General features: G+C 45.0%; 1 protein-coding gene across 1 annotated transcript in view; it reads left to right on the top strand.

The window, feature by feature from the left end:
* Positions 1 to 742: 742 nt before the first annotated feature.
* Positions 743 to 21,831, top strand: part of LOC135368504 (protein tolkin-like) — a 159,576-nt gene continuing 138,487 nt past the window's right edge. The window contains exon 1 of the mRNA XM_064601846.1: positions 743 to 1,158. Coding sequence (XP_064457916.1) covers positions 927 to 1,158 — 232 coding nt within the window. The 5' untranslated portion in view covers positions 743 to 926. The remainder of the gene's footprint in view (positions 1,159 to 21,831) is intronic.

Below are 21,831 nucleotides of genomic sequence, written 5' to 3'. Positions count from 1 at the left end.
TTTTCGTTTTTTTTAATAAAGTGAACTGTAATTTAAAATATAATACCTCTGAACCGCTTAGAACGACAGAACTACGGAGTTTAGTTTAAAGAAGTAGTTTAAAAGAAAAAGTTGGACTCCAGCGATGATAATGCAGTGAACGGCAGTTTTAGCGAACGCTTTCGTTCAAGGCTGAAATGATGTAGTTTGCAGCCAAGGGATTTACGGAATACAAGCGTATGGGGAGCCCAAACGACGACTGGTCAAGATAGTAGTTCTATCGACACGCCGCCTCTCGCTGTTCTACGAGCAACGGCAACTACACCAGAAACCACAAGAAACGAACATGAAAGACGAGTATAGCATAAACAACAACAACAACAACATAGTCTAATGATGACCGCCAACTTTTGCGAAAATATGTTCCAACCATATGCTACATTAGCGCCCAGTTTATTTGTCCTCCTCTTTCGGCCACCCCCTCTTCCCAAGCATCTCGTCTTTCGGAACAACGAAGAGGAAAGAATGCGGAGGCCTACAAAAAAAAAAGAAAAGAAAAAAAGCGATATAAATAAGAAAGAGAAAGAGAACTGGGAACAAAAATTGCAGAAGGCAATACCGAAACCAAGAACGTTTGTGTCGTCCTCATGTTTTGTAGCCATCAGATGGAGAAAGGGCGGAGAGTTAGAGAAGAAGTGAGAGAGGAGGGTGGCCTGCGGCGCACGCGCAGTAAAGAGCGCTTGCTTTTCGTAGCAGACGATAGAGCGCCAATAGTCACAGAAAGCGGCTCGTGCAAAGCGGAGCGCGTCGCTTGCAACTCCCTACGGGAGTGCCTGTGTTTGTGCTTGCAGTGCCGCCGGGTTCGGGCAGTGACTCGTCGCACATGCTTCGGGGGCCGTGGGGCAGACTCAAGAGCTAGATTTTTGCAGTCAGTGACTGAGCGCGCGATGGACCCGCGCGGCGTGGTGCATGCATCCAGGGAAACAGGGATTCGCTGGAGGATGTGTTTCTGGTGCGGTGGTCCAGGGTTGAAAGCCGCGCTGGCATTCGCGGCTATCTTGTTCATCGTGCGGGGCTGGCCGTGCACGGACGCCAGACGGTTCACGGTGGAGGAACTCATGCGCACACGGTTCCCAAAGAGGGTTTCAGACGACCAGGATCTGGATCCGTGCAAATCAGGTGCGTGTTCTGTGTCTTTGCCCTAATCGTCCTGGTGTCAATTGCAGCAGACGAGATTTACCTAGCCTGTCGATACCGCAATGGATTGTTAAACTGTCATGCAAGTACCTCCTGTTCGTGCTTGTCCGTCACTGCGGTTACATGCATCGCTTGAAATATGACGTATATGAAGAACGTGATTCCCTTTTTCCTCTATGTGTCACAGTTGGTCCTTTCTGAGAAAACGCAGCTCTTCTTTCTTCATTTTGTAACCAAACACTTCGTTCGAGTTAAAAAGAAGCGACCCCCAAAGTGCAAGACACGATGGTGATATTTTCATTTTTCTCAAAAGCAGCTGTGACTATGCACTGATCGTGTGGAGACAAACTCCTTTGGCTCCTCATAGTGATACGTTTGCCTAACGGTGATGTAATGCTACGTCACCGTGTTATTTTAAGGGGCCTCCCTCGAATAACGGAACAAAAAGTTAAATTTGGCTGAGATTTCTGCTCAAAATGAACCACGGTTGCCCCAAACCTCCATTTTTTTTTCCTTCTCATCGCCTCTTCAACTGCCGGCTACCTGAAATTTACGTTTCTAGGTTGTTACGCAATGTGTTACATTTCGCCACAGTTTCGCCTGACCTTAAGACAACTTCTTTTACCAACGCATTGTTTGGAGTTTGACCATCAAGGTTCCCGGACATTTCCTTATAGGGACACAGGACCACCCTCCAGTCTTTAACCGCGTCACGTGATCACGTCGATGCCGGTTAAGCATATTTCGGTGCATCGCACAAATTGGACACCCCTCTTTTCATTTTCTATAGCAGCTAGCAACCCACAAATGCAGAGAAGCAGAAAGTAATTTTTTTTTTTTTTTTTGTGACCAACCTATCTGCATAATCTTCTTTACACATTCTCCTCGCACGCATAACCCCTGAAAGACCACCATTAGACAAGTTAACTAATCTTCATTCGTTAAAAGGGAAGAAAAGAAGTGTTTTAGTGACGTCTTCTTCCTTGATGTAAACTCGGTCTTCGTGCACTTGTGCGTTACACTAATCACTGCCGACACATTTGTTCAAAGTGAAATTGATGGGTAAGAAAGCGGCTCCTGTGCGCTTAACAAGGAAGTAAAAGACTTTTGTCAGTAGGAGCTAATGAAGCTAATTAATCCTATCGGCTAATTGATGAAGGGGCAAAGGCAAAAGTACACCGCTGGCAGGCGGGTAAAAAGGTGTACCCCATTATTTTTCTTCCTTTCTTGCATTTTCGCGGTCTCTTTCTACTATGTTGGTCTTCTTACATGACACGACAAAATGAAATGCTGTCAACATGTAGTGGACCGGCCCTGAAAACAGGTGGTGGAAAGGTGGTGCTGGTGAAAGGTGTCGTTCTCGGCCTCACAGAGGTGGGCAACGTCACGACTGACGCCCTGGGGGGGATGTGCGTCCTGGGCAGACTTCTAAGGGAACTGTGCCGACATATATCTGAGGAAAACCCAGGAAAAACCCCAGACAGCACAGCTGGCACAACAGAACTTCACCGTATGACACGAACGTAGCCAACCGTCATCCCGAATGATAACGTGATCTCCCTTGATTTGTCAAAAACGGGAGGGTACGCCTCTTTGTGACATAAATGCAGTGACGTTAATTGTCACGCGGGGGGTCACGGTGGTGGTGACGAAAACCGGCTTGCCGGGGGTCACACCTCGTCATGCAACCGGCTGAAGACCAATCACTGCACAGAGTCGTGCCATCACTGCTGATTGGTAGAAAGCGGGGCGCGTACGTGTTTCAGGTACGATTACTGTAAAACCCTGTAGTTTTCGCGAATCGAGTAATAGGGATCTATTCGCGACCACTAAATTTCGCGAGCTCCTTAATCTGCTCGAGCTCATCCTTATCTGTTTTGAAATTTTTGCGTACCTTTAAAGTTCGCGTATTCTCTCGATTCGCGAAAATTAAAGGATCGCGAAATAAAAGTGTTTTACTGTAACTGCATAAGTTTCACAAGGAGGCGTGTGCCTGCCGTTTTCAACGAATCCACAACGTTGTCATTTTTTGTGGCGGTCGGCTATAGGAGCGTGTTATTGCGGTGAAGCTCCGTTTTAAAAATCCAAAATAAATCATGTTCTGACTAAGGTAACCTAAGGAGAGTAAGAGAAACGCATGAGCGATAAGCTGTTTAAAAACAAAGAAACAAAATGCAAGTAAGACGGTGTAGGCTACACTCTAAGGACAGAGCTTCACCGCATAGCACCCGACTATCCAACCGTCATCCCGAATGACAACGTTCTCCCCCTTGATTTGATGAAAACGGGGGGCGTACGCCACTTTTTTGTGGCAATTATGAACAATGGCACAAAAATGGCGTACGCCCCTCATTTTCAGCAAATCAGGGGAAACAGCGATGTCATTCTAGATGATGATGATTGGCTAGCAGCGTGCTATGTGCTGAAGTCCATGTTACGGTTCCCCTTAGAAGTCGGCCCAGGACGCACATTCCCCCAGGGCGTCAGTCGTGACGTTGCCCAACTCTGCGAGGCCAACAACGGCGAACTCTTTCGTTAGCACCATCACCACCACCTCGTTTTTAAGAGCGTAGCTGTTGGTAAAATTTCCCTGAATCTGGCGAGATACGCACAAAGGACACACCGTCTCGTTCGCGTGTGTCTGTCCTCCGCGCTTATCTCTCTCCATATACTCAGGAGGAGGACCCGTACTATGTGCGAGGAGGAAATAACGATAATGGCGACGTCATGACTTGTTTGTTGTCACGTCTTCGTCACGACCATACTGATGCACATATAGGGTGTTAGCGCCACCTGTGGAAATAATTTGATGAAATAGAAAAACGGCGTTTTTTTTTTTGTTATTACAATAAATTGCTATATATTCTATAGTGGGCCACCTTACGGCCGCACTGGCGCCCACCTGAAGTGTTGTCCTCGTTACTTTTGGCTAACGAACTTTTTAATTATGGAACATCGAAGCTGACACGAATACAGTGACAACACCTGTTCTTTTCGGTGCGCTGACGCCTTTGCCGTTAGTCAGAATAAGAGTCGAGCCGAAAAATAGCGCGAGGAAATAGCCCGGCAAATAAAGGCGGATCTCCACTGGTGGCCATTTCGGTCGCTCCTCCAGAAGCGCGCTTTCGCCCTTGCCCTTAAATGCGACAAGGACAACTGCCCCCCCCCCACCTCTTTCGTCCGTTTCATTTAACAGAACAGGTACAGCACAAAACTAGTCGCAATATCCGTGCATTTTTTTACCGTTATGCACTTTGAGTAAACGCAGGGGAATCGTAAAACACTCCTTGAAGTTATACACATAAACTAGAGTACGTACATTCTGCCTCGGTTGGTAATTTATTTCGGGCAATGGACCTTCGTTGCATACGACAGTGGGCAAGAAAATAAACGAAGAGTAAAAATGCAATAGCAGCATAGACATCGAATAGCTCCTTTGCGCACTTTACGGGACCCAAGGGTGTTTATTCGCGTGCACTGGAGGGTAACGTCTTGCCCAACGATTTCGCCGCTCGGTAGAGGAAACCCTACTTTTCAGCGCTGAGTTCAGCAGTGCATGCATACTGAATGCGTTCACTTTATGCTGAGTTATGAGAAGAAGGAAAAAGTATTGTGTGACGTCTTGGAGTGATAGAATAATACTGCTTGTAAAGATAAGACAGTTATATGAGACCGTTTCGGTATAGATAACGTTCTAGATAACGTTAAGTGGGAAGAGCGATTTTGGCAGTCCACCCCTGTCGCCGCTGGGAACCAGGCTAAGGAGCGCACGGAGACTATAGTGGTTTGAGAGTAACGCGACAAGGTGAATTTACTTACTAAAATGCATAAAACATCCCCTGCGGTGTGTGGTGATTTTGCCGTGATTGTTTTTAGAATATCACACTTCCTGTAAGAAGGCCAGAGGGTGCAGTCTCTATACCTGCCATTAGTATGGGTGCCAAAATATGCCCAGCGCGCGCCACATATTTTGGCAGGTGACGCAGGCTGGGCATCAGGCGTCTCAGTGCATTTTGCCTAGGATCAACTTTCCTCTAGCCGTACATATGCAGATATGAACTTGCAGATGAAGACGCAGAGATGATGTTCACAGCTGCTTGTGCACGTCCAGGTCCAGAATGCTTTTTTGCAGATGCTAACGGCAAATACTTCAGAAACTGTTGAAACGTATACATATCAACGTTACGATATACGGCGATGCCGACCATCTCACTGTCGTAATGCCCATAAAAGCCTGCACTCGGCCTGGTCGATAAATAAGAGAAATTACTGCGCGTTCCTCGAGTGTATATGATACCAGACAACGCTTCTTCTGGTAAGCTCTGCCCAAAAGCTACGAAGATATATCATGGTAAAAGCGCTAAAATACACCAGTGCCGGGTAAAAACACCTAAAACAAGGACAAAATGAAGGACATACAGCACAAACACTGATCTTCAACCAGCCCTTCGTTTTTGTTCCGCATTTTGCCCTTGTTTTAAGTGTACTGGGGTATTTTAGCGCTTTTAGTATGCACCAACCAGCCCAATTCCTTACACTTACTCATATATCATGTATGGGACACACAAAAGCAGCTGCGCATTCGTTTCGCGATGAGGAATTTTTCGCTCTAAATCCTCGAGTTTGTTCCTGCTACCTGCCATTCGTTGTTGTGTGCAAAACAAACAATCCTGTGTCGTTGCTAGATACAAGCCACATTTTTCATGCAGCTGATGATGCAATACGTTGCCTCCTTCGGGTTTTGTTATGCAAAAGCGGCGTAGCTAATTCAATACGAAGTGACATTTCAATTTTGTAGGTGCGGTGCAACATCTTTGCTGAAAGGGCATAGGAAAATGGAATCCACAAAGCTGCTTACATATGTACCGTTCTTCTCGACGACTTTTGGATTGTTCCGTCCGATCTCGAGATTTTTTTTCTTTTTTGCTCAGGGAACGTTCAGTGTATTGCTGAGCGTGAGGCTCGACAAGGGTATTGACATACGGGCGAGCAAGACGATAATCCCCTTGCGTATGCGGAATGGTGAAGAAATGGTGCACGAGATAACCATCTATCGGTGTTAAGGGCTCACAAACGAGGTATGTCTATCTCGACGCTTCCGGTACACTGCGGACATTTGTATTCAGCTGACATGGTCTTTCTGTCAAGGAAGGTTTTAGACATAAAGTTATAAGCCAGTGGCAACAATACCCCTCCTCTGGTACTATATTGATCAATTGTTTCCACAATATACCTGCACATTTCCAAACTTAAATGCCCCTCAAGGGACCTTTTGAGGTATATTGAAATAAATAAATAGGTAAACCATGGTTTCTATAGTATTTTTGGACAGATAGGGATCTACGAACTTACGCAAAATTAATCTGATTTGAGGGAAAGAGGTGGTGGTGGTGATGGTGATGGCGGTGATGATGAAATCACTTGCCGTATAGTCAGCCACGCTCAGGCGAGCAACGCCACGACTATCGCAGAGGGGACCGAGCGTCCTGGGCCGACTTCACAAGGAAATCTGCCGACATTTGTCTTAAAGCGTCTGAGGAAGACCCAGGAAAGACACCCAGACAGCACAGCCGTCCCCCGGATTCGAACCCTGGTCAGGGGAAGAAAGGGGAGCAACTGAATTCGTCACCACACTCCCTCCAGCACCGAAGGGGGGGGGGGGCAGACTACGACGCTACCCCAACTTCACCCTCTTCCACCCGCCCCCCTATACGCCTAATAGACTGTCTGGAGAAACTATCGGCCACTTCGGACGTTGCAAACCGGTGCAGAAGTGTCCCAGTAGGTCCGGGGGGCTTGTATCGCTTCATCGTCGTTACGGTCGTTACGTGCTAACGAGTGGCAGGAAATTCAAAAAGGCGTGCGGGAAATTCAAAATGGGCACGTGACATATTGTGCGTGACATATTGCGCGTGACGTATACCACGCCCTTCACGTATCGCGCGAATAGCGCCGTGCATGTGTTTTATCACGTGCCCCTTCGACGAGTGCCCTGCCCCTCGTTAGCTCGTAACGCTTGCAAGCGATTAAGCCCCCTGGCACGCTTGACGGAACACCGACGAGAAAAGAAAATGTGTTTTTGAATTCCTTACAGCTTATGACAAATGGAAGGGCCTATGCGCCTCGTAACCAACTAAAAAGTCCTGAGCCGGTTCGTGGTTGAACATCGTGTTCTTCGCCGATGCATCAATTACGCAATCGTACAGGCAACGTAAACAATATCCCACTTTCTGACTTGTTCCCGCTTGTACCGGCTCACGTTGACATCAGTGCTGGTTCTCGCTGGCCCGATATCACGCAGAACCAACAATCATTAGTTTCGTTCCTGGACTTAAGGTACACTGTCATTCTTTACACGTCCTCAAGTGCTCCTCCACACTTACTCCTATACTGTTACTCCTTGTACAATTACATTGTCCGGTCATGGCGGGTTCACGCGGTGACTGTTAGGTTTGTGCAACGGCAGGGGACGGTGTTACTTTGAGAATGACGTCATGGACTTGCGTCATGATGTCATACCAAGGACTTGGACCATATCATTTCACATCGTGGTATCATCAACACACGTAGTATATGACAGTATAGTGTTCTATACTGTGTATTAGTGTACTGTATACTGTACTACTGTTTTAGCTTAACATGGAAACCAGCAAGGAAGTGAAGTGAAGTGAAGGAATCTTTCCGACCCCACGCTTTCTAAAACACACTGATCCCTACGCAAACGAACACAAAGGTTTCGATGCATGAAATGTTTACACAGTTCTCGTAAGAATAAAATAGGATCGATAAAAAAAAGAAAAGAAGAAGAAGAAGAAAGAGAAAGATCGCAGTACACCTTCGCTGTTACCATTGTTCCCCTGTCTCGGCAACTCTGGAATTCCGGAATAGGGCAAGAGATGGGAGAGCGCTGTTTCTCTATATTACTTCGTTAACGCCATCAAAAGTGGGCTTTGTCTCGACGATTTGAAAACGAAAGATGATGCTGTTTTACATTTTATGCGGATTAGAAGCCGTCCGTTTCGGCCCGGTGACACCGTATAGCAACAGGCTGGAAAATTTTCTTCGTTGCCAACCTGCATTAGCGCACGTTGTTTTTACCCCAGTTATACTTGCATAACGATATATGGCTTGGCAAACAGCCGTAATCCGCGAGCGATAAGGATATGTGTGAAAGGCCGTTCCATGTCTGCATAGCAGCAGTAAATAACGTATAACGACGGTCTGGATGGATTCAGGGTTGATACTGAGTTGACCTTTCCAACATTACAGCCCATTGACGTAAAGCACAGCTTTGCTCTAGGCGAGGTACGAGATACGTAATGCATAGCTAGGGTCTGTAAGTGGGAGTTTATAGTGAAGGACGTAACAGCAAAAAATACGTGTAGTGATGAGGAATTGGGGATGTAGCAGACACTAAGAAGGCAATGAAAACTAAAAATCGCTGCCGTGGTTAGTTACGTATACTACACTTTGTTATAATGTTCACTTTACGATTGTTTTCCATTCCGAAGCAATTTCGCTGTTTTGCCTCTAACAAATATGCAGCTCAGTGATACCCCGCTTCCCTCAAGTACAGTCCACTGACAATGTAGAATGAGCGTTTTTGTTTTTTTTAACAAGTATTGGTAACTAGCAAGTAGCAATAATATTTGGTACACTCTAAGAAAGGAGAAGTAAACTGGGTGACTAATATTACAGCTTATAGACCCCTAGAAGATAGCAATCACTTCCTATTTGAGTCACGTGACCACGCAATTTACTCGCCAGCAGTATAAAGCTTCCATTTATATTCGAACATATATGCATTGAGTCCCAAAGGGAAGTAGCAGGACTCACGGTGACAACACATTTAGTCCCACGAAGGACTACTCTCTCTCACTCTCTCATTCATTTGCAGCCAAACGTATGCCGATCAGAACCCAAGCAGCACAACATCTTGGCCCAATGTTGGGCCGATATTGGCAATGTCGGCCCGATACTGGACCAAGATTGGACCAATAGTGGCCCAACATTGCCAATATTGGGCCAATATTGGGCAAGGATATTGTGCTGCTTGGGAACTTTTATACAATTTTCCAGCAGAGTTCCCCACAGTTTTGCTACGTGTTACGGGCTTCGACGATCTATACCAGAGTTTAATAATGAGCTGTTCATATATAAAGCTACGGCACCTTTCGTACCCGCATACCAATTTTATTTTCCATGTTATCCCCGAGTATATAGCGTCACAAAGCAAAAGCCGCAGAAGCGCAACGTTTTTCTTTCCCCTTATGCGCCTCGATCTGCCGCAGGCGAAGAATGTATGACAGTCTTATTAATCTAAGAGCTCCCAGATATTTTCCTTCAATTGTTACGACTCCGTCCTTCGGCGAGGACGCATTCTGCCGCATTGAAAGAGGAACACAACATTGCGGTTTGAGACGGCACGACGCAATTTCCAGCGACGGTCCTTATTTGGCAAACTATATACATATTGAAAGCGAGCAATAAAAACGTACACAATAGAATAGAAGTAGAAAAAAAAAACAAAAAAAAAAAAAAACAAGGAGACACAGGTCGCACTGGTGCGGCCAGCTGTTCCATGACGCTTGATGTGTGAAAGCATTGAGTGATTTAAAAAAAACAAAAAAACTTCAGCACGTATGTCCTTGAGGTAATTCGCTGGGGCACACAGCGCAGGTTATACAACACAACACAACACAACGTGGTCTCAGTTCTTTCACGGTAATGAGTCATAAATGAGTTATTAACTGTTCATGTCGTACAGTGTTGTTTATTTCTTCAAAGCACACTCCGGCACTGCAACATAAAAACGGTAAAATATTCGGCGTTTCGGAACCAATCCTGGTTCCATCGTCAGGAAGACTTGATCAATTGACCATCATTTTTCCCGATGATGGTAAACCAGGATTGGTTACGAAACGTAGAATATTTTACCGTTTTTATGTTGCAGTGCAGGAGTGTGCTTTTAAGGAATAAACATGATTCTTCCCGGCCTTTGGACTATTTTCAAAACTGGACAGTCTCAAAAAAAGAAAAAGAAGAAAAAAGAACAAAGTTGCCAGGTATGTTGGAACCGTCTTTGCGCCATTACAAGAGAAGTAAACAAGAATATTAGCCTACCCCCTTAACTTGTGTCGGTGTGTCGCGGTGACTACAAAGGAAAAATTGGCACTTCTGGGAGGAAGGAGTGTGGACGGGCCTGTTAGGTAACTGGCAAGGTTAGCTTGACAAGGATCCTGCATGCAGTGAAGTGCTGGAAACTTGCCTATCGGCAGGTATACGTCAAAGCGCGATCTTTGCTTCGCACGCGGACGAGTGCAGTGGCACTTGTTTCCCTGTAGATGAAAAAGAAATGGTACAATCTATATGCTCGGATTACACAACTTCTCTGTTGATAAGCGCTACATAATGCGCATCAGCCGTCCTGCATACTCCCAGAGAGAAAGTATAGTGGAATTAAGCAACACAGGTGCGGAGACCTCTTTTAATGCCAATTAGAGCTGTGCAAGTATTCGGATATTTTCGGATACCTAAGCGAAAAATTGTGTATTCGATTCGAATTGCGAATCTGATTGAGTGATTGATTGAAAACAAAAAAAAAAGTGGAGACGTCAGTCCCTTAAACACTTGGAACTGGTTACTCCATGACCGCGTTAATTAGGGCTCATTATACATAAAACAAATGAAGGAAAAAGGAGAGTGAGGGAGAAAGAAGAAAGGCCACAAATCTATACACTCACTAATCTAATACTAATACTTCTAGTTGCGAATCTAACATGGAATTCTGTATTCCAATTTTGAATCGAGAGGATGTCCCTTTCAAACGGGATATAGTATTCGAATAGTTCCGAATGTCACAAACCATGTCAAGCCCATGCAAAGCCCGAAAATGGCACGAGAGAGTATATATGAAACGGAGCGAATGCTCCTTCACAGTAAGATCCGTATGTATATATATATATATAACGTATTTATACTGCAGGTATACTGCAGGTATTAAAAGGGTGTCCACATGCACACCCTTTTGTTGGGTTTTCTGAAACATCCCCAAAGGTGTTCGCCATGGGAAAGTTTAAAAACACCCCTCAGTATGAATTACTAGACTATTTGGTAAGGCTGGCTTCGTATGTGCTGCGTTTATGTCCCTATATTCACTTCGGTTTTACAATGATCGTCCGTCCAGCTCTAATGCTATGACGATAATGCACTCACTGGTTTCGCGTTTCTTCTCTGCGTGCATGCACTCCCTTTCTTCGTACGGCGACCGTTTATAGTGGGACGGGCCGTAATACAATTAGCTCTATGTGCGTTAACAGCTTTCCGAAAACATGAAGTTAGTTTCCATAAAATCGATTCAGCGCTATACAATAATGCTTCAGTTTAAGTTTGTTAGCTTAACGGAGCTGCTAACAGGACTTCCTCGCGCTATATAGTGCTATTTTTTTATATTTCTTTCAGGCGCATATATAGAGAGAAATAGTTATTTAATTACCTCAGCTACCCTCACGCAAATTACAACCCCCTCCCCCCCCCCAACACAGAAGGGATTTATACGTACATATATTTATAACGCGTTCTGGCGCTGCAAATTTCGCTAAAAGGCGCTCATTAATTTAATCATCTATATGGCAGGCATCCTGTATACCAAAGACAGCGTACCACCACGGGCAACACCTCCTATTCCCTCGAGCTCCGCTTTCCAAACGAAAGGCTTCTAGAATCACTCGATCACATTCACCGCACGTCGTCTACGTAAAACGACGGCATCTCAAAGGACTATACGGCGAAGACGACGACAGCCATCTCGTATCACGCCACGGGAGAACGGGCCGAACTTCACGTGGCGAGTCGACTCAAAGAGCACTCATTTGCCGAAGGAAAGCGACAGATTGACAACAGATGCTCCTGTCCATACCAAAGGAGGCACCTTGTTGAAGAGATAGGACACTTCGCTCTATATATCGGCGGTACTTCACAAAAGCTCTTTTCTTCTTCTCCCTCTCTCTCTCTCTCTCTTATCTTCTATTTCTTGAGCTCTCTGGAGTTGTCAGTGTCCGACAAAATCTCTTCCAGTGATATTCTTGTCACTGCTACAAATCTTTGCTTGTTTCCGGATTTCGCCCTATAGAAATACGTCGTTGTTCAAGGTGACGAGCTCACTGTCGCTGTCGATTCGTTCTTTTCTGCCTTTGTCTTCCATGGACCCATGGTGCTCCGGCTGTCGAAACTGAAATCAGGGGGGGCTTGGACTGAAGGGATATTTGTAAACCCTTGACCGGGACTTCCGACGTCCGTTGCTTTCTGGAAAGGAAATTAACGATCTGTGTCGCTGTCTCCCGCTGACCGTGTATTTCCGGTCACTTTTACACAAAGTCATAATTACTCTAAAGATTGTCCTTCGAGACATCTTTCCGTTATAGTTCACGAAAAAGAAAGGTCAATCGATGCTGGTTGCAACTAACAGGTGTTTCCCACACACACTCTACGAGATAGAGAGGTCAGGCAGCTTTATTGCTTGCGTTCGCTATTCCTATCCATGCCTGCGGGGGCTTTGCTTCATACCTTACGAAGAAAGGAGAAAAAATAAAGCAAGTCTGCTTCAAGCGTAAAGTAGGCGTCACGCGTGGGACCAGGTGTTTGGCAACGGTATCCCCAATGTCATCTGCGTGCATATGCATTATCGTAGAAGTAAACGCTTCAGAACGGAAGCAAAGCAGCAAAAAGGCGCGTAGAAGTAGTGCTACGTACACACTAAGAAGAAGGAGAAAAAAGAAAGAGAGAGAGGGGGGAGCAATGTCAGCTTCAACTACCTTAGATTGCTATTATTTCCCAATTTTGTCCCCTGACGCTCAAATTTGCTACCCTACACTGTATGCATAGCCCACAAACTTCTCTTCTTCTGTTTAAGTGATGAGAGAAGTCAGCCAGTATTTGGCTTGCTACTCTTTTAAAAATAAACAGACCCGTGCATTTAGTCCTGAAAGGGAGTAATGGTTGTGCTAATGACTTTGTGGCGTGGCGTGGCGTGGCTTGTTCTTCTTTTTTGTTTTGTATAAATACTTACATTTCCGCCATCTCTGTATGCTTTGAAGGATGCGGTTTCGTTACGTATATTCACATAACCAGGTAAGTAGCCGAGAGGGGGGGGGGGGGTTCAAACCCCCGATATCATACCTTTGGTAGTGCATTTGGGAGAGGAAAACAGGTGGGAATCCTCCTCCCCCGCGTAAAGTCTCCATACATACAACCCTCTACCCTCTCCCCGAAATATTTGTCTGACTATGTGATATGATGTGATGTGATAAAGAAAAAAAAATGGGGATGTTGTCTGGCTATCATCCTGCGCATAAACAAACGACACATGCGTTACGTAACAGTTTCTCTATGCCTACTATTGTCACCGTGACGGAACTTGTGTAACAACCGCCGTGGCCGAACGGATGAAGGATCTTCTCGTCGGTGACCCTTGCGTGGAATTCCACTTCCCACATTAATATATTGGTACAGTTCTTCGTGAAGTTAGCCCTATATGCCATAGTAATCAGCCTATATATCTCCCATTCCTTCATGCTACCTCCTCTCCATCTGTCCTTGTCTGTGCACCGTTCATAGCCAGAGTTGCTTCGCGCCTCTTACATGCCATTGATAGAAATAATAGAAGCCTATAAGAAAAGTCTGACATCCTCCAAAGCGCTTCAGCAATTTCTGTAAATGGGGTTCCTCTCGTTTCTGGTGTCAATATCCAGCGTTTCGCAAGATACATAGAAGAGAACACGGGGCGCACTGAGTCTTCCGGGAACACAGAGAGAAGAAGGAGGAGGAGGAGGAGGAGGAGGAAAAAGACGTTTCGGCCACGATCGCTTTCGTGAGATAATGGAGAGCTTTAGCAGACTGTTGATAACGTGGCTAGCGTCGAACCGTATCAACCGGAACCAATCAGTGGACAAGATTCTGAGTCACGCACCACTGCGATTGGTTCCGATATGCACGATAACCTTATCAACGGTATACTAAAACTCACTATAGTGAGCATTGTATCGTAAAAGATGGCCGCGTGCTCCTAAGTCTCTCACAAAGCGCACCAGGGTGCAAAGTGCAGGTTGCCTTTGCTGTCTTTGCTGGTTGTCTAACCAGCACCTCCAGCACCTATGTTACGTTGAGTGGTAGACGGTTCAGCCTATCCAGGGCACTCCTCAGAGACTGCCGGTAAGGCGTGACGTGTCTGCAGTATGCACCGGGAACACTGGGAACACTCACGCGTGGATAACACACCGATTCAATGGCATGCGTCCTATGAATACACGGCGTCCGTTGTCATGCTGTTGATGATGCCTGCGCCCGATTTCCCACAGTGAACGGAAGACTAACATGAGGGATGAGTGACACATATACTTTTCAGCGCAACTCATTAACCGGGACTAACGCATTTGCGCGCTATTAAGCGAGACAAACTAAATGTCCCCTCTTCTCCTTACAAGCCCGTCGTTTAAGTATGATGCCGACTTTGATGTCGCGTTCAGACTCCATTCTCATGATTAGCACCGGATGCTCCGAACATCTGGGGTCCGCCGCTCAACATTCCCACGGGCCTTGTGCTCCTAAGAATGCATAAAGGACGCAAAGAGCAGAGTACTTTCAACCGTTCCCAACTATATATCGCGCCGTTTTCCTGGAAAGAGTTAGTTAAGTTCAACTTTAAATCGAAAGCTCTCGTACTCCTTCGTATAATTAATATTCCTCAAACCTCTCGATGGGTGATTTGCAAATGAGCTCGTTTGGTAGATAATGCAAATTTCCATTGCTTTTCCTGCGTTGTTTCGGGCGGCTTAAATAGAAAGTCATGAATATGAGCTAAAGTTCCTCTCTCACGCGATCCATATGTCATCGTCGGAAATATGGGCCAGGAAAGATTTTTTCTTTTTCTTTTTTGCAAAGCGAATATCAAGAGTGAATTAAGACCTATACAGAAGGCGTTTTTGAGGGATGCTTAATCTCGATAGTAATAATTGAGGAACGATATTTCTTTCTTTACGTTTTCTGTTTTCTTTTCTTCTTTTTTTCTTTTTTTTTTTTTTTCACACTCGCGCAGATGGAAAAATTGCGCACTTGTCACAAAAGTGCGGCGGGAGATAAATTTGATTTCGTAGGAGCACATAATCCCGCCCGCCCGCTTTGATATTAATCGGCATGCACATTTTCACGTCCTTGATTAAACACCCTAATCGATCTCTCCCCTGAAAAATTTTATTGGTTGCCGCCGGCGTTCCTCAAAGATGTATAGTTATGAAAGGAGCCTTGAGCATATGGTATTTCATATCACCGGCTGCACCATTCTACAAGTGCGTAGATTCAAAAACTGCTGCCCCGCTATGACAATAATACTAAGTAGACGGCAGAAACTACATCGAAAAATGTGTAGAACCCAGGCGTGTAGAAAACAGTTTGTTTTTCCTTCTTTTAACAGCCAATCGGAACCGTACGGAACTCTTAACGAATCGGAATCTTACTGGGCCACCGATAAGTCCCCCATCCCTAAAAAAAAAAAATAAACAAAGAATAAAAATAAAAAGCAAGGGGAAATAAGTCACCAGGAGAAAATTATGCGGGGTGTTCAACCGTATACGCATTGCTCAGTGTTGCACATTGCGGTTCCTCAAGCGTCAGTCTTTGCAGTGGCCCGCAGGAGACGGGATTGATTCTCCGGCTTGAAGGAGGCAGGCAGGCTCATTATCGTTCCTGTGGCGGTCGCTTTGGGACAGATAGTGCCACGCGGGCTGCGTGGACAATGGGAGAGAAGTGACGTAATAGCTGTTTCGCAGCAGCGCCTTCGTGCCTATGCAGGACTGATCCTGAATGTCTGAATCTTCGACAGGCCGGGACCTATTACTTTCGTAGGCTCGGCATTGGAGTCTCTGCTCCCACATCGCCGACGAATGCCCCTAAATTCACGCGCACAAACAGAATTGAGTTTTTTGTGTGCTTGAAGGTTAACAACTTCCAGGTTTCGCCTGAGAGGGCGGCGGAGACGAACTGTCGCGGCTCGACAATGATGTAACGTGTGTGCGTTCCTGTGCGCAAAGAACTACGAACAGACAAATTCTTCGTTGCAGTGCGGAGGAGCTTTGTTTATTCACTAAAGATCTATGTTTCGCAGGAAACGTAGCGGGTTCTTCGTTTTAAATGACAGGATTTCTAATTAGTATTCTTAAATTACTGTTCTGGCGAAGTGAACTTGAATGGCAAATAAATAATGGGCCGGAAAGGAAATTGCTTTTCCCCTTTCGCATCCTAAAAACAAACAAATGAATAAAAAAATGCTACACTAGTCTGTGTCTGGTTTCGATTTCGCAGCTTAATTCTTTTTTATTGTTTATTTACAGCGTACACTGGGGGCTCTGGAGCCAACGGCTAGATAGACTAAAGAGGTCTCATAGCCTCTGTTGCAGTTACAGGAGCGCAATAAAGCTTACATGTGCGTGAACAAACAAAATAGGAAAAGCATAAAAAGGCAGACCCTTCATTTGCCAGCTATTTGGGAAATGAGGTCAAGATTATATCCGTTTTAGATACGTGTATGTTGGATTGTCATTTGCACATGTAATCGGCGTTTTTCGGTTGAAACCGGGTTTTTCGGCAGAAACGTTCACCGGCTTATCGTTCTTTTTTTTTTCGTTTGGTCTGTTTTTTTTTTCGCACAACGCGGCAGCCGACCTATATTGCCTTGGAAAATGCCTGACTCCAGCACGATTCGTATTATCAACAGAAGCTGTCACCGCCAGAACAGCTGCTACGCTTGCTTTTCAGAAGGAGCCATCAAATAAAAGACGCGTTCAACGTATAGAAAATGGCCCGAATTTTTCAGGATTGCTAACGGTGTAGTACCCTCGCCATGTCCTATACAGTCTTAATGTCGTTTTTTGTTCGATATATATCCTTATTTAGATTTCCGTTTGCCTTTGATTCGTGCCCATGCCTACCTACCTGCCTCTCTTTCATGCGCGAACTCTGAACTACGTACATCTTCTTTAGTAACACAGAATGGCCACGACAGTAAAGATTCAACAGAGAACCGCTTCGTACCACGAATTGACTCCACGCAAGATAAACAGGACGTTTCCGATGAGGGGGGGGGGGAACTTCATGTAATAATGAACTGTCCTTCTGAGTGAGTCGGGATTCGGATCAATTTCCACTGGCGTTCATAACTAAAGCATTCTGATCGATAACGTTGTCTTTTTGTATACGTGTACATTCTCGGTCCTCCTCTCCCTCTCCTTTCTTTTTTTTCTTTCTCTGCAAATAAATAGCGCCACAAAAACGAATTGAAGATAAAGAAATCGGTGAAGGGGGAGGGGGGGGAGTAAGAGAGAGACCTCGTCAAAGCAAGTTGCTGAACTGTTTCGAAGCGAATCGATGCATCGATGACCCTTATCCTCTTTCCAATTCTTTGGTCGGGCTGTCGGAGGTGTCACGGAATTACGTTCACCCTTGCTTCATTAACGCATCGATTTCAATGGGTTCTTCTTCCCTCGGAACATCAAGTTGCTTGGCTATAGGAATGCCTGAGGTATCGCCCGTGGGGCTTAATGAAAAACGTGGTATTTGCTTGTGTTCCCTTTTCAAAAAAAAAAAAAAAAAAGGAAAAGAGGAAGAAGAGGAAAAGGTTGTACTTCACATTTTTGAAACAGGAACTCTTGCTTTCCCTTAGCCTACGAGAATCTGAAAATAAGTATAACGCAGTAAACACAATTACGCAACGGCCAAGGATTGTATGTGAAAGTAAAATGTGGAGATGTTAGTCCCGACCCAGTCTGGACTGGCTACTCCACAACGCGTTTGTGGGTGGAACAATAGAGCCAGAAAAAAGAGAAACAAACAAACAGGAAAGGGGGAGAGCGGGTCAAGCAGAAGGAAGCATAAAGGAGAAAGGGGGGATGGAAAGGGGGAGACGTTAGGAAATGAGAAACACTCACTGGGATTACAATGAACTTTATATAAACTTCCTGCAGTAATCGTAAATGACGTTGAAAAGTCAACCCTCGACTCCTATAACATCACAGGGACCCGTGAAGTCGGCCCAGGACGTACGATCCCCTTTAAGGCAGAACTTCACCGCGTTAGCACGCTCCTCGCTTTCCATCATCCCGATTGTTTGTTGAAAGCCGGAGGCGTACGCCTTTTTGTGACAATTGTGCAGTCGTGTTCATTATCACAAAAAGGCGTACGCCCAGCGCTTTACACAAATCAGTAGTGAAAATGGTATCGTTCTGTGGCGTTCAGCGTGTTTTTGTAGGGACGCGATATATTTTCAGTTGCATACTACAACACTGTCATCATGTATTTGTTGTTGTTGTTCAAATGCAAGTAAACTACAGTTCCATGAGGCACAATCGATTACTGTTGAGTGTCCGTATAGATTTTCTTGATTTACATTTCACTGATAGGCGAATGTCGAGTGTATACAAGGAGAGCCAAGACCGAAATGAAATGTATAACAATCAAAGAACAACGCTTAAGATAAGCTTAATATGTACAAGATCATCATGTATTTCTCTCTGTCTCTCTTCGCGTGGTCCACCACGCGAAGCTTGTACATATTAAACTGGTAGCTTCAGTGTTGTTTGTATTGTTATATGCCGAATGAGAGGCGCGAGATAATAAAAACATAAACACAATGTAACAAACAAACGTAAACATACACCGCGAGCGACATAAGGCTGTACTGAAGTGATACTGTGACCGGGTGACGACCTATAGCAGAAATCAGAAGCACGTACATCAAAAAGAAAAAAAAAGAAGTGAGCATAGTCTAGAGACATATTCGAAATATGCTGATAAGATGCACCCTCGTTCAACATGCAGACGTGTAGTATGTCTGCATTGCTCACTATCTTTCGGGTTGGTAGAATGCACCTACAAGCCCGAAATTTCGTTTCAATACGGTCTCGCGGCAGATTTTCTCCACCAAGCACAGACGACAACAACAACACTCGGGACAACAACAATGTCATGTATTCGTGCAAAGCGTAGAGCGCCCGCGTTTCGTGTATTGTTCGAATCCAGCGTAAATAATTAACCCGCATTAACACGTTAACGTGAACGCTGACAAGCGTGAGAAGTAAGCGAATGCAAAGCGTGGCACATGATACGCGTGGCAATTTATTGTTGTGGGATACTTTTCGCTGGTGCGTGCTATCACCACCCCCGCGGTGTTCCCAGATCATGTGGCGAAGCTGCGTTACGGAGCTAGTCTGTAAAGTACGATACTTTAAACACCAGGTGGAGAAATCTGTTCAACACTCTACAGGTATGCTTCAAGTTGCCCGCATTGCACGAAATAATGATAGACGAACCTGTAAATGCACCATTACGAAAATGTGACTGGGATATTTCTCATCGAGCACTATACCAATGCTCCTTCACCCTCTCACATTGAGGGTGAAGGGAAGACGCGTCTCCGAAGATGCGCAATGAACAAAATAAAGAAAAAAAAAGGTGTTCCTTCACGAATTTTTTGCGGACGATCTACCGAACGGATTTTTGTTCTGAAAACGTCTACGATAGCAGGTGACCGAAAGGAACAGATGTTCTCATTGGGACAACTTCGTAGCTTTTATAATTAACAAGTTAATAAACGATTTTTAGGTAATTATTCATTCGACGGTTGAGCAACAGATGGCCAGGATCGTCCGCCGGCCCAGAGATGATAGAAGTGAAAACAGGATGTCTATAGCCTATAATAAAAAATCTGTATCGAAGAAAAAAAAGACACCCTGTATGTAGCCAATATATATATATATAAGTGAAATAATAAGACTTGGACTACAGATTACAGGAATGTTAACAAAAACTAATTTATTTAATGGGCAATTTAACACATAGATTTAAAAAAAAAGAATGGTCGACGTTGTTCTCTTTGTTCTCTCGTTGTTCTCTCTTTTTTTTTAATCTATGTGTTAAATTGCCCATTAAATAAATTAGTTTTTGTTAACATTCCTGTAATCTGTAGTCCAAGTCTTATTATTTCACTTTTATTCAACTTCGTAGCCGTCTGATATATTAACCTATTTGTCCTATATATATATATATATATATATATATATATATATAGCCAATATTCTTTCACGTGTGACACTTTGTGACAGTTTGCGACTGCCTAACGACGTCGTGGAAAGAAGCGTTAATGAGATGAGAAAGATCAAACTTTTGCGCACGCTGGCCCTGCATAACCAACTCCGGCATCAGATAGGCTCAACCTGAGCCTCCGCTTTCATGCCATGCGCGGCTGCTAAGCCAATTCAGAAAATTGTGCCGCCCGTTGGATGAGACGGATACAGTCAGGGTTAGATACAGTGTCATTTAAGTGTTTAAGAATCCGTAACACTTTCGTCGCCAGTAATAATGTCATGCGAGAGATTTACCCTCGCTGGCGACGTTGCTCGACGGGATGTTTCAGCCCGCTAACAGGACCGACGCGAATAAACAAAATCGCCTGCCTTTATTTTCTCTGTCCTCTCATTTATAGCGACAGGCTTTTTGCGACAGCAGTGTTTGTCCTTTTATCCTTGTGGCATTAAAATGGCGGCGTCTCGACCGGTATTTTTAGTGTCGCTAGAGGCTGAAGAAAAAAGATCTTTATTTTATTTCGTATCCCTCAACGAGTTTTTTTAAAGAAACCGGGAAACTCCATAGATTCGGTTTCTCCGAGAGTACGTGACGTCAACGTGAGTCGTCGTCTCACCTCTCTTAGCAATAGCGCGAGCATCTCCGCCCTTCACCCAACATTGGAAGACTGCCAACAGTTGTGGTGAGGAGACGGAAATCGACCTTCGGTGAGCAGTGTTGCCGGACGCATTGCAGACTGCGTACCCCCATGACGTGAATCCAGACGTGTACAGATGGAGAGAGAAGAGGAAAGAATGGAACACAGGGGGCTTTAGTATGCGTCCTGGGCTGACTTCACGGACAACTGTGACGACATTCGGCAGGAAACTCTGCTGGAAAATCCTGGCAAAACCTCAGACAGCGCAGCCGATAGAAGAGATCGAACCCACCACCTCTCAGTCTTCAGTTTCACCATGGAGCTACCACACACGAGAACGAGCGACTTTTGTATCCACTCTACCATACCGATGGCTACAGCTATGGCTATGGCTATGGCTATGCAGTTACAACGTGGCTATTGCACACTGCCTTTGCATGTTAGATCACACAGATTCGTCGCTGTACTACACATCAACGGTTTAACCATATAGACCAGCTGCTCCACAAAATGGCACCACTTTTGTTTTGATACAATGGAAAGGCGCAGCATGATGGCTTACCTGGAAAAGACAAGATTCATTTGTCGGCCCTCTTTGGATTGGATTGAATAGAGAGATAGGATGGAGAAGTTAGTCCCGACCCAGACAGGACTGGCTACTCCAAAACGCGTTTGTGGGTGGAACAATAGAGTCAGAAAAGATAGAGAGAGAAGCAACAACAACAACAGATAAATTTACGATATTTTAAAAAGTTGCGTGTTGCGCGTTTGTCTGGAAAATCTGCGGGAAAACCTCTGAAAATCCCAGGGAAAACCGGTATTCGAACCCGCGTCACCTCGGTGGAAGGCGGGCACCGTAACTACCGTACTACGCGAGCGCGTGGATAAAT

This window comes from Ornithodoros turicata, chromosome 9 (genome assembly GCF_037126465.1).
Source record: "Ornithodoros turicata isolate Travis chromosome 9, ASM3712646v1, whole genome shotgun sequence".
Taxonomy (NCBI): domain Eukaryota; kingdom Metazoa; phylum Arthropoda; class Arachnida; order Ixodida; family Argasidae; genus Ornithodoros; species Ornithodoros turicata.
This window is presented reverse-complemented; position numbering and strand designations above follow the sequence as displayed.